At 42.2% G+C, this 12,531-nt stretch overlaps 2 protein-coding genes across 2 annotated transcripts in view; both read left to right on the top strand.

Moving 5' to 3' along the window:
* Positions 1 to 12,531, top strand: part of LOC143552491 (PHD finger protein ALFIN-LIKE 3-like) — a 166,435-nt gene that overhangs the window by 48,443 nt on the left and 105,461 nt on the right. The window lies entirely within an intron of this gene.
* On the top strand, positions 9,440 to 11,452 carry LOC143552466 (uncharacterized). The gene is made up of 3 exons (XM_077042679.1): positions 9,440 to 9,731; positions 11,027 to 11,141; positions 11,258 to 11,452. Exons 1-3 carry the CDS (start codon positions 9,504 to 9,506, stop codon positions 11,329 to 11,331), a joined length of 417 nt encoding a protein of 138 aa, XP_076898794.1. The 5' UTR covers positions 9,440 to 9,503; the 3' UTR covers positions 11,332 to 11,452.

Genomic DNA, 12,531 nt, shown 5'->3' with positions numbered 1-12,531 from the left:
ATAATTGCTTTGTGTAGGTGAGGGTTCTGTCTTCAGCACTTTGTTGGACCAAGAAGGGGGTATGATGGTGCGGCGTCCGATTGATCCAAAAGATGGTCCCTTTTTGGATCAGACGAGCAATAACTTTTCGTTCCCTACCGCCCTTCGTCCGGAACCATTGGTCTCCGAACCAATGTATGCCAAATGTGAGAAGTATGTTTCAGAAGCCATACTCAAAGGTGAGGGCATTCTATAACCCCGACCCGTAACTGCCATTACTTCTAGCGGAGTGATCGTACTCTTTTCATCTAGCGAGGAGTCATCACTCTGTGAAGAAGTATATTCGACTGATGTTAACAAAGTTGTGGACTCAATTGCAGGTCTTACCCGTCAACGAGCCACTTCTAGTCAGGCGGCGGGTCAAGATGACGTTGATACTGCTGCGGACGCCAAGGGTCCGGAAGCTGATAATATTACCGCTGAGGGTAAACGTCCGGTCGTTGATGCGGACGTTTCTAAAGTGGCCGGGAAGCGCAAGGTTAATCCGGTCACAATTACCTTAAAGAATAAAAAATCCAAGAAGGCAAATCCTGCCACCCTGGAAGCTCGCTTAGATCAACTTGACGCGAACGATCCCTCATTAGGTATGCAACGTCTTTTTACTTGTAAGCTGCTATGTATTAGAATTTTTCTAACCTTTTGCTAATGTTTTTCAGTGAACCTGGATAACCTTTCCAAAGGTATTTCTGGTTTGAATGACTCACCTCTTCGTCCGCCACCACTGCCTTCTAACACTGCCAAGGACCCGGTCATTGTGGCGGATGATTCTCCTGTGAAGGACAAGGGGGTCGACACGACTGATCATGCCAAGGTGTCGCCCTCTTATAATGTTTACCGTTTCAGGGATCAAGGGGGTATAAGCACGTTCCCTTATGCTTCCCAAATTTCTCCTACTCCCGAAGAGGAAGACCCTACCCCGCATCAACCTAATTGGACCTTACGTCGGAATTCGACATTCCGTGACGTGGACGTATGTTATGAATTTTTGTGGGAGAGTCTTCCGCATGGTGAAAAGAAGATACGTCGCCTCAGTATCCGCTATAAATTGCTGAACTCCCACTCTTACTATGTGGCAAATTCTATTTCCACTACCCATGAAATAACCAGAGACTGGCTGGCAATGAATGAGGAATGGGACGAACTGGCGGCCTCTGCTTCCGATGCCAAAGAAAAAGCCCTTAGGGCTATCAACGAAGCTAGGGAAGCCAACCAGGCCCTGGAGACGGAGAGGGTTGCTCGATGCGCTGCTGAGGAAGCGAGGGGTGTTCTCCAGAAACAATTGGACGAACAAGCCAAATTGATGAATGAACAAGCCAAGTTGATGGAGACTCTTCAAGCTGAATCAGCTTCTAAGGACAAGCGTCTACTTGACGTTAATGCCAAGAACCGTTCGCAGGCCTTGGAATGCGCTGGTCATAAGTTGGAATTTGTCCAAGCCAAAGCGGATCGAAAATGGCTACTGTTGGAAGCCATCCCCAAGGTATATATTTTATTCTTATCACAAATAATCTAAGTGTTGTAGAGTTACTCATGTATGATTGTTTCAACAGGTCATCGCCGATGTTCGGGCTGGTGATGAGCTTGGGAACTGTGTTGCTATCCTTCTGAAAGCTTCTAAACAAGCTGATCGCCAACTGGGTTTCCAAGAAGGTTACCAGTTTAGCTCAACTTCCAAGCGTCCAGAAGAGTATGTCTTAGCTGGTCAAGACACTGTTGCCATCCTTAAGCAGAAATCAAAAGATTTTGATTCGTTGAAATTTTCTTTGACGGATCAGATAATCGAGCTTGCTGATAAGGAAGACAACATTCAGCAGTTAAAGACTCTTCTTGAGCTTGATGAAGAGGAAGAAGATGCAGAAGATGTGGGAGATGCGGGAGGCGAGGATACAGAACACGAAGATGTCGCGCCATGGATAGATCTTTTTCTTTCTTTTTAATTAGGCTTCTCCACCTCTTGTAATCCCTTTTTGTATAAATAAAGAAGGTTTATTATTGTATCCGTCACACTTTGTTTATTTTTTATAATATAAGTGTTTTCAGAGGATCTTCTTTGTGTACGAATAAAGGATTATATGATAATACAAGTCTCAAATGACTGAAATGAAAGTTTTCATAACTAAAGCATAAGCCAAATTACAAGAAACGAAATTACAAAGGTTCTTAACATCTAGTTAGGCACGCAGGCCAAAAGTCAAACCCTCTAAATGTAGCATTTCATCAGTTGGGTCCCATTCCAAGTTCTAGGGATCTCCGTCCCGTCCAACCTTTCTAGTTTGTATGCACCTTTAGATAGAACTTTCTGTATTCTATAAGGTTCTTCCCATGTAGGGGCCAACTTGCCCGGAGGCTCTTGCCCTGAGGCTTCATTGCTGCGGAAGACGAAGTTTCCCGCGTCGAATTCACATCTTTGGATCCGCGAGTTGTAATATTTTTGCAACTGGCGTTTATAATTATGCTCGCGGATTGATGCCAATTCCCTTCTTTCCTCAAGGAGGTTAAGGTTCATCCGGAGTTCCTGATCGTTATCCTCGATCATGAGGACTCTGGCGGATGGGATCCCGATTTCGGCTGGAATCATGGCCTCTGTGCCATAAGTTAAACTAAAGGGGGTTTCGGAATTACTGGAATTCCTTTGAGTGCGGAAAGCCCATAACACATGGGGCAATTCGTCGACCCAACCCGTCCTTTTAGTTCCTAGTCTGGCCTTAATTCCTTCTTTGATGGTCCGATTGGTTCGTTCAACCTGACCATTCGCTTGCGGGTGAGCTACTAAGGTGAAGATTTGAGAAATGTGTAACTCTTTCAACCATTCTTGTAGCCCACTGTCTGCGAACTGTGTCCCGTTATCACTAACGAGTTCCAGAGGAAGACCAAACCGGCATATTATGAATTCCCACAGGAATTTCTTGACACTTGCTGCTGTTATGGAAGCAACCGGTTTAGCCTCCACCCACTTTGTGAAGTAATCAATGGCTACTATCAAGAATTTGACACGTCCAGGGGCTTCGGGAAAAGGTCCCATTATGTCTACTGCCCATTTCTGAAACGGCCAAGCTGAAGTGACTGGAACTAACTCGTTCTTTGGTCGTAGCGTGTTAGGGGAATGTCGTTGGCAAGAATCGCACTTTCTGATTTCATTCATAGTATCCAAGTGCATCCCTGGCCAATAGTATCCGGCATTCATTAATTTTGCCACGACCATGCGCGGGCCAGCGTGAAGACCACAAATGCCTTCGTGAACCTCTCTGATTAAATAGTTCGCGTCCTCGGCATCCACACATCGTAATAATGGTCCGAGGAAGGTACGTCGGTATAAAACACCGTCAAGTATTTGATAGTTCAAGGCTTTGTGCTTTATCTTCAGGGCCGCTGTTTTTCCCTCCAGAAGTGCTCCAGATGACAGGTATGCTATAATGGGTGTCATCCAGGATTCCACTCCCGTTTGGATCACTAAAACTTGATGTTGCGAGACAGACGGGCGGTCTAATATTTCGATGCTGATGTCTTTGGCAAAATGTTCAAAGTTTGTTGAAGCCAATTTACTGAGAGCATCCGCTGATTTGTTCTCGCTTCTCTTTATATGAATGACTTTGCAAGAAGAGAATTGGAGCATCAGATCTTTCGCTTGTGACACATATGAAGCCATGATATCGTTTTTTGCTTCATATGTGCCATTGATCTGTCCCGCAATTAACATGGAATCTACCCTGGCTTCCAAATGTTTGACCCCAAGCTTTTTGGCTATTCGTAAGCCCGCCAAGAAAGCTTCATATTTTGCCTCTTTGTTGGTACTTTTGAAGTCCAACTTTATGGCATATGTAAACTCATGGCCTTCGAGATTGACTAGCTTGAGGCCTACGCCACATCCCTCACTGCTTGAAGCTCCGTCCGTAAATAAGGACCAAATATGTCCTGATTCCGGAGGTGTTTGGGGTTGTTGCTCGATCAAACATTCTTTTTCCTTGTGATGCGGGACTTCCGTCACGAAGTCCGCCAGCACCTGCCCTTTGATTGCTGGCCTAGGTTTGAATTCTATTGCGTGTTCACCTAGCTCGATGGCCCATTTGACCAATCGCCCAGACAGTTCTGGTTTGCTGGGAAAGTTTTTAAGCTTGTACCCAGTTAAGATATGGATGGGGTGCCCTTGAAAGTACCTGCGGAGACGTCGTGCAGCATAGACCAGTGCCAAAACAAGTTTTTCTAGCATGGAATATCTTGTTTCTGGATCCGATAGTGTTCTGCTGACGTAGTAGATCGGTGTTTGAACATTCTTGCGATCTGTCAGAAGGACGGCCCCAATAGCAATGTCTGAAGCTGATAGGTATAACGTCAAAGGTTCTCCCGCGTGAGGTGCTGTTAACATGGGGAGTTCCATCAAACATTTTTTAACCTCCAAGAAAGCTTGTTCCGCTTCCGCGGTCCATTTAAATTGTGCTTTCTTGAGGCAATTCCTTAGAGTTGAGATAAAAGGATGAGACTTGGCTGCATGATTTGCCAAAAAATGATTCAAAGCAACCAGTCGGCCATTGAGTGTCTGCACTTCCTTGAGGGAAGATGGGGAAGGCATGCAGGCTATAGCTTGAACTTTATCTGGGTTAGCTTTGAAGCCCGCATCCGTGACAATCACTCCCAGAAACTTTCCTTCTTCCATTCCAAATGAGCACTTGGCCGGATTCAACTTCATGTTATTACCTTTCAAGGTTTCAAAAGTTTCTTCAATATCTCTCAACATCTGGTCTTCCTCAACACTTTTGATTACGAGATCATCCATATACATTTCTAAATTTCGACTGATTTGTCCTTTAAACGCTATGTCCATCAATCGTTGGTACGTGGCTCCCGCATTTTTCAGTCCGAAAGGCATCATTTTGTAACAAAAGGTGCCTTGATCGGTACGAAATGCTGTTTTGTCCTCGTCGCCCGCTGCCATGCGGATCTGATGGTAGCCTTTGTAAGCATCTAGGAAACACTTGAATTTGAATGGTGCCACGACATCAACCTTGAGATCTCTTTCAGGTAAAGGATAACAATCCTTGGGACATGCTTTATTTAGGTCCTTGAAATCGATACACATCTGCCATGACCCATTGCTTTTGGGGACAATAACTGGATTAGCGACCCAGGTCTGATAACGAATTGGGCGAATGATTCCAGCTTGTAAGAGGTCATGGACTTGCTCGTTCATTGCTTTTGTTTGTTCTGGACCCATCTTACGTTGTTTTTGAACAATTGGTGTAAACAACGGGTTTACCCTTAATTTGTGTTCCGCAATGTTCCGCGGAACACCGGTCATATCCGCGGGTTGCCACGCGAACACATCAATATTCTTTGATAATAACTGTTTCAAGAAGGTCCATACTATCTCGGAAATAGCAGGTCCTATTGTTACAGTTTGGTCAGGAAACTTTTTGTTCAAAACCCATTTCTCTTGTTTAATCTTCATAGTTTGTTTTGGAATCTTGCTAGGTTTTGAGCTCTCGGTTGCAAAGCAGTGCCGATTAACATGAATTATTGCTATGCCAGTGCAAGTTGGAACTCCTACTGCACCGTGTGCCGTGGACGGATGAGCATTAAAGTCACCAATCGCTTCTCGTCCAAGAATAATGTCATGTTTTGATGTTGCTGACAGAACCAAAAATTCGACCTCCTCGGTCTTAGAATGAATTCCGTCGCTTAGGGTGACTGGGAATGAAATTACACCTCGTGGATGCATTATTTCCCCTCCGAACCCAGATACTGGAGCGTGGATGGGTTTTAATCTTTCTTTGTCTTCTTCGTCAAGCTGTTCAAAACATTGTTCATACATAATGTCCGAAGTACTACCGGTGTCGAAGAAGACATACTGGGAACGATAGTATCCGAATAAGGCAGTGATGATCAAGGGGTTTTTGTTATTCGGCACCCCTTGATACGAGGAAAGATCACTGGCTCATTCTTCCATTCCTCATCATCAGAGTCCTTCCTCTTTTTCCTTGTATCGTATCCGCCTTGTATCATATGGACGTTTAAATCTCTGACTTGCTTTTTACTCGGACCCTGGATATCCCGTGCAGGAGCTTTACCATTGTCAGGTTTCCCACCTTTTACCAGGTGTCCAAGTTTTTCAGACTTTACAGCCGCTTCAATTTCATTTTTAAATGTTCTACACTCATTCGTATTGTGACCAATGTCATCATGATACGAACAACGCTTTTTCGGGTCAAGGAATGACCTTCTCGTTAGTGGCTGCGGTTTTCTAAAATTCACATTCTCCGTGGTGAGAATTTCGGTGGGAGTCTTTGAAAGAGGAGTCCAATTATTGGGACCTCGGTTCGAGGGTCCCGCTTTGTTTTTGTTGCCTATGAGGGATCGTGCATCAAATGGTTTTGGTGCTTCCATACTTAGCTGAAGTCTCGACCAGATAGGGCCTTTCGCCTGTCTATTTGGCCTCGGAGTTTGAAACTCGACTTTAAATTTTTGCTTTGAGTTACCACTTCTCAATGTTTTCTCAGTGTTCGTATACACTTTTGCTGCAGTCATGAGGTCGTCCCACTCTTTTGGCATTCCATCTCTGCCAGTAAGTGTGCGGACTAAATCATCACATCTAACGTTTTTGCGGAAGGCACCACGAAGCATGTCTTTGCTAATTCCACCGATGTTTAGGCTCTCGTCATTGAACCTGGTGATAAAATCTTCTATAGACTCGTTATCGCGACAAACGATATCTAAAATTTTTGATTGGTCTTGCGTATGTTTCTTCTGCTGACTGAAGTGTTGAGAAAATTTTTTCACCAGATCGTCCCAACTAGAAACCTCTCCCCGTCAGGTAACTTTTCAAACCATTCTCTTGCTGCCCCTGTTAGTGTCAATGCAAACATGTGACACCAATAGGGGAGCGTCCAACCACTAACACCTCCTACCGCTATAAAATTCTGGAGATGATCACTTGGATCAGTCATACCATTATATTTACCCACTGATGTAGGTATTTTAGCATTGACAGGAAAGGGTGTTGTGGCAATACTTGCTATGAACTTTGATTTTTCGGCGAAAGCCGCTGGGCGATATGGTTTGGTAAAGTCTCGTTCAGCATTGCTATGGTACTCGGTGTGGCGGACTATGTCATGCGGACGACTACTTCTCGCTTGTGAGCTCATCCTACTATCCCCGGTATACATACTGTAATCTCCCGGGTGGTAAGGTGAATCGTAACTATCAAATTCGTCCAAATAAGATGGTATCCGCATGGACGAGGGCGTAGCCTCGGTAATTCGCCAAACTCTGGCTCCGCCTGTTGGCTGTAACGAATCTGACTTCCTCTCACTATTGGTGGAGGGGAAGGGGATCCCCTAGGGGATTCCTCATAATCCAAAGTGCGAGCGTGAAGTCGTTCGTTACGTTTTCTACGCTCGTATTCAGCCACCAAACTTGCTGTTGCACGTGGAGCCACTCTTCAGGAGTTAATGCTCCTCTGGATCTAGAATTACGTTGATGAGATCTCGCCATGTCAGAATCGCCTGAATTATTTTCCAGATCCAATTCTGGCCGTTTCTGGCGAGTCTCTTCCGTAATTCGTTTTTGATTACCTAAATTGGAACCTTCTGGTGCCAAGACACGTCCCATGTTTGTGGGAGTGGGACCAGTTGGTTTTATAACATTTTCTAGGGTAAAACCCCCAGGTGTTACCTCAGTGATTCATGACCCCGGAGCAGGACACGTTCGAGAGCACGACCACTTGGAGTCGTGATACGTGCAAAAACACGAAGACCCGGAAGTGCTTCTGTGTTAGTCACACGTGAATTGGGTGCAGGAGTTCCCGTTGGCCATTCAGAAAGTTTACTCATATTAAACGAACCAAAAAACCAATGGAGAAAAAATTATGCAGTTCTAACACCAAAAACGGATGGCGCCAATGAAGAAACATGGATCCAATCCCCGGGTATGGGTCCTGGATCCAATGAATCCATAGGGTAAAGTATGATAATTATGACTAAGATATGAGTGTAACTTCCCAAAGTCCAATGACCGGAACCTGCAAAACAGACACCGCGAGTCTCGTTACAGGAAGGACAAGAGGGGGGGTCTTCCTGTAACCATCATCCGGCGTGAGAATCAGTAACGCTCGTAAATGGAGAAAGTACTGAAGTAAACAGACTAAGTATAGTCAGAATGCAAGTGAGCGAATGAATACCTCATACCGTTTGACAAGGTATTTATAGCCGAAAGATGTAGGAAGGTGATTGGGCCAGCTGTCCTCTTCTAGAAGATCTTCGATAACCGCCTGGACGCGTGTTCTTTTATGATAGGTTGAGCTATATGCCCCATGTGCATAGGTATAACAACCTGGACACGTGTCGCCCAATGATAGGATGGCTTGCCTCCTGGCCATGTGCATGGTTATAACAACCTGGTCAGGTGTCCTTTGCTCATTGGCTGGTAGGTCACGTATTCCTCAAGTAACAATCGTGAATATTCTTCTAGGTGATAACCGGTTGATGACAGCTGTCCCGCTGGCATTTCCTCCTGGTTGTTCGGGCGGGCTGATGTCCTGTCCTGCAAACGACTTCTGAGGGTGCAGGAATGCTTCCGCGCGTGGTATGAGGACGTTCCTCCTCTATCGTGATATGCGGGTGATTCGTATGCCCCGCGGGTGGCCTATTAGAGGTTCCTTTATAACCCGCGGGTAGTACTTAAGGGTATTTGGGTCTTTTTGGTACCCTACCTTTATAAGCTAGAAGCCCCATATGGAATGAAGACTGAAAACATTACGTTACAAATTTAGCCTTGTATGGAATGAAGACTGAAAATATTACGTTACAATTTCTTACAAATTTATAGATGTCTTATATTTCAATAATTTTACATTTCTTTGCTCTTAATAAATTTCTAAGAGCACACAAAGTCATCCCTGACTCCCATCTCCCCCGAATTTGGGGAAGGGGGGGGGGGGGGGGCTTTTCCCTGGATGAAAACCCCGCGAAATTATCCGAACTTCCCAATTTTTTTCTTAGCTTTCCTCACATTTCATGAGAAATGCATTCCCTGGAAACCAATGAAAGGTGACTTGGGGGCGATGTTCCCACCCAATACTGGTTTGATCCATACTCCCTCATGGCTCTAGCAAAAGTACATTTAACTAGAGATGAGTAAAACGAGTACTGGTACTGATTCGGTAACAAGTTTTGAGTTTTCGGTACCGATGCGATACCGCTATTTTCCGAATTTGCTTTCAATGCTGGTATCGAACCGAACTGACCATTTCAGTACCACTACCAAGAATTTCCAAAAATGGGTACATGTATCAGTAATTCAGTATCTGTCGGTACCGGTACATGCTCCGAGACGCCAACTCGCCCGTAGTAACAACTTATCGAAACTTAAAGGACGTTTGAAGTAAATTCATGTATCTAATTATCTATCACTACTCACCTCATTTTTATCATCCAAACACCCAGTGAACGGATTAGCCTAGGGTTTCATAAACAATGGGTAAGCCGAAGAAGGAGCTGCTAGCATCGGCGCCGTGGCGCGCCGGCGCCGACGACCAGCGTGACAAGTTCAAAGACGCCAAGCTGAAAGTCGCGGCTCAGCCAGGTAGTACACCTACTATGCACGTTCCTGGTAAACGGAAGCCTAAAACCGTTGCTGCTGAAGAAGACGAGTCGCTTGCAATTGATCCTGAACTCCGGTACAGCTTCCAGCGTAATTGGCAGGTGAAATTGTGTTCTCGCTTTGTCAGTTGTTGCATTTGGTTTATTTGGTTAATTTTCACTTTTCGGTTTGGTTAATTTCGGTTAATAACTAAAACCAGATTTGAGTAATTTTTTTTACTTAGAATTGCATGAAATGGATTCATAAGTACATGAACTGGAGGTATAAATACATAAACTGGTGGTATAAATACATAAATTGGTGGTATAAATACATGAAATGGAGGTATAAAAGCTAGAAATATATCAAAATATGAGTGGTTTGGTCTGGTTAATTTTGTTCGGTTCATCTCGGTTCGGTTTTTGGTTTCAGTTATTGCACACAGGATTTGCATATTTTGCAGCGATAATTGCTAATAGAGGTAGTTGATTGATAATTAGAAGCGAAATTGGATTCTGGTAGCACAGGGGAATTTTACTTACTTATATTTGATAATTAAGGATGAACGAATATAGTAAGGGGTGACCAAAAACCTAACCATAACCGAAAACTGAAATTAACCACAGTTGAACAAAACTGACGGTTATGGTTGCGGTAATGTGCTTTCGAGAACCAGCTTTAACCGAAATCGAACCAAAGAGAACTTAGCGTGTTTGTGTTTCTCTAAATTTTCTCTCTATTTTTTTCTTTTTTGCCTCTGTATTCCAGCTTTGAACTTCTAAATTACTTCTAAATTTATGTTGAAATTGTCTATAAAGAAGCTTGGAACTGCCAGCTTTGAAACTTCATATATGAGTATGGAACACCATAACTAAACCATTTTCAACTGAATTGTAGGAGAAGAAAAAAAATACACTGGACATTTAACCGAACTTAATTTAAACCGATCTGTAATCGACAGTTAACCGACCCATGGCTAACCTACCGTTTAGTTATTTTTATGGTTAAGCAATTTGCCATAACTGAAGCTCATGTATGGTTAAGCCCCCATAACCAAACCGAACTGACTTTGCGCACTCGTCATTAGGTTTGAAGGTCAAATTTAGTGGAGTTCTAGTGGTTTCTGTAAGTTTTATTCTTTTGTCTCCAGTTTTATCTTGTTTTTCTGTTTGAGTTTTTGTTTATCCAGAATTAGTGTTTGATTATAACCTTTTATTGTTTATATTATTCTTTAAAACTGAAGGTATGAGTGTTATGCAAGTGATTTGTGCAACATTGCTTTGAATTTGATAACAATCGTACCAGATTCCCGGAACACTTATATTAATAACAAATTACGGTCTTTATCTTTATGCCTTATGCTGGTTCATTTTATTTACATATTTAGTGAATTTGTATATCTTTCATTTGAATGCAGTTCTTGCAGCGGGTGTTCAGCATTGATACGGTCGTGAAACCTCTACCTTATTCAATGCAATACAATGTTTCTCGCAACCTAAGCTTTTTCACTCGCATCTTTACACAGTTTTATGGTAAGTATGCATGAAAATGTCAATTATCTAACCACTTGTATGATGGTGTCATGACTCATGAACAGGTTCTTCTTGTATTAATTTATTCGTGTTGAAACATGGTATTATCTTGGCAGATCCTCAAGGTATTGCAAATGCTCAAAAGTCTCTTGGGTTAGGACAAGAAGACAGGGTCCGCAACGTCCGCTGATTAAGACGAGTGTTTCGAATTTAGGCGTTTTTGTATTAAAGTGACTGATGTATGATCATGTTACACTTTCACATCTTGTTATTACAGCAAATGCCAAGTTTATTATGTTTTGATGTTTACATACATTACATGTACATGCTCTGCGCTCTAAAGCACTAATTTGAGCTTTTAGCTAGCCGATCTCGAAGAGATCACGTGTGGTGTGGCTTGGATCGTCTACACCGTATCTACATCCTGGGATAGATCTATGTAACGTGGGTTTATGTCCTATCGATTCTTCATCTTTCTTTTTCATAAGATGAACTTGGTTATGGTATCCCAAGCTTAAGCTTAGTTATAGATGATTGCAACATAAATATAGATGCTCGAAATTGTAAAAGTTGAAAATGGAGGTATGGAAATACATAACATACAATATTCGATTGATCGATTCGTTTTGTGTTAAAGTTCTATTAATTGTCAGATGTATTTATTATGTTTTTCTTTTTTATAGTCCTTTGTTCTAGTTGAATTTGTTCGGTTATAGTGTTCCAAACTCAATTATGTGGTTTCAAAGCTGAAATATGTTGGTTTCAAACTTGGTTATAACATTTCAAGCTATACTACAGATAATTGCAACATAAATCTAAACATTAAAAGTTGTAAATAAAGGTATATAATTTGAAAATAAACATAACACACAATGTTCTATTCAGTTTTAATAAATAAAATCGGTTAATGAAGACACATTAACCATGAAAATAACTAGGGGTGTGCGTGGTGCGGTTCGTTGCGGTTTTTGACTAAAACCAAACTTTCGGTTTCATGATTTTTTAACACCGTCCGGTTTCGGTTTTGGATTTGGTTTTGCTACTCAAGTCGAAACTTTTTTGGCAAAAAAAAATTTGACCAAAGATATTGAGATTGTGCATGATATTTTTTTCTTTAAACCAATAATTAACAAAATATTGAATATTTGAACATCAAATATTAAAAACTAATAAAATATACATTTAAAATAAAAATTAAAAATACCAATATTATTAGTTATTAATCATATGTAAAAACCAAATATATCTGTTACTAACCATATGTTAAGACTAAACAAATAGTAATCGGTAGATTTTGTTTTAATGGTTACGATTAAGATATTATGGTCATTTTGATTTCTTTTTAATTTCGGTGCAGTTCGGTTTTTTCGGTACTTAACAATTCAGTTTT

Source organism: Bidens hawaiensis, unplaced genomic scaffold, assembly GCF_021521415.1.
Source record: "Bidens hawaiensis isolate Kalapana, Puna unplaced genomic scaffold, B.hawaiensis_p1.1 tig00016935_1, whole genome shotgun sequence".
In the NCBI taxonomy this organism is placed as follows: domain Eukaryota; kingdom Viridiplantae; phylum Streptophyta; class Magnoliopsida; order Asterales; family Asteraceae; genus Bidens; species Bidens hawaiensis.
The sequence above is the reverse complement of the archived record's forward strand: the minus strand, read 5'-3'. Positions and strand labels throughout refer to the sequence as shown.

What these genes read in the sequence shown, in the direction of transcription:
- LOC143552466 (XM_077042679.1), top strand. Translation starts at nt 9,504, where the DNA reads ATGGGTAAGCCGAAGAAGGAGCTGCTAGCATCGGCGCCGTGGCGCGCC. An exon ending in GCTTCCAGCGTAATTGGCAG is followed by an intron (nt 9,732 to 11,026) that starts GTGAAATTGTGT and finishes ATTTGAATGCAG; the next exon opens with TTCTTGCAGCGGGTGTTCAG. An exon ending in CATCTTTACACAGTTTTATG is followed by an intron (nt 11,142 to 11,257) that starts GTAAGTATGCAT and finishes TTATCTTGGCAG; the next exon opens with ATCCTCAAGGTATTGCAAAT.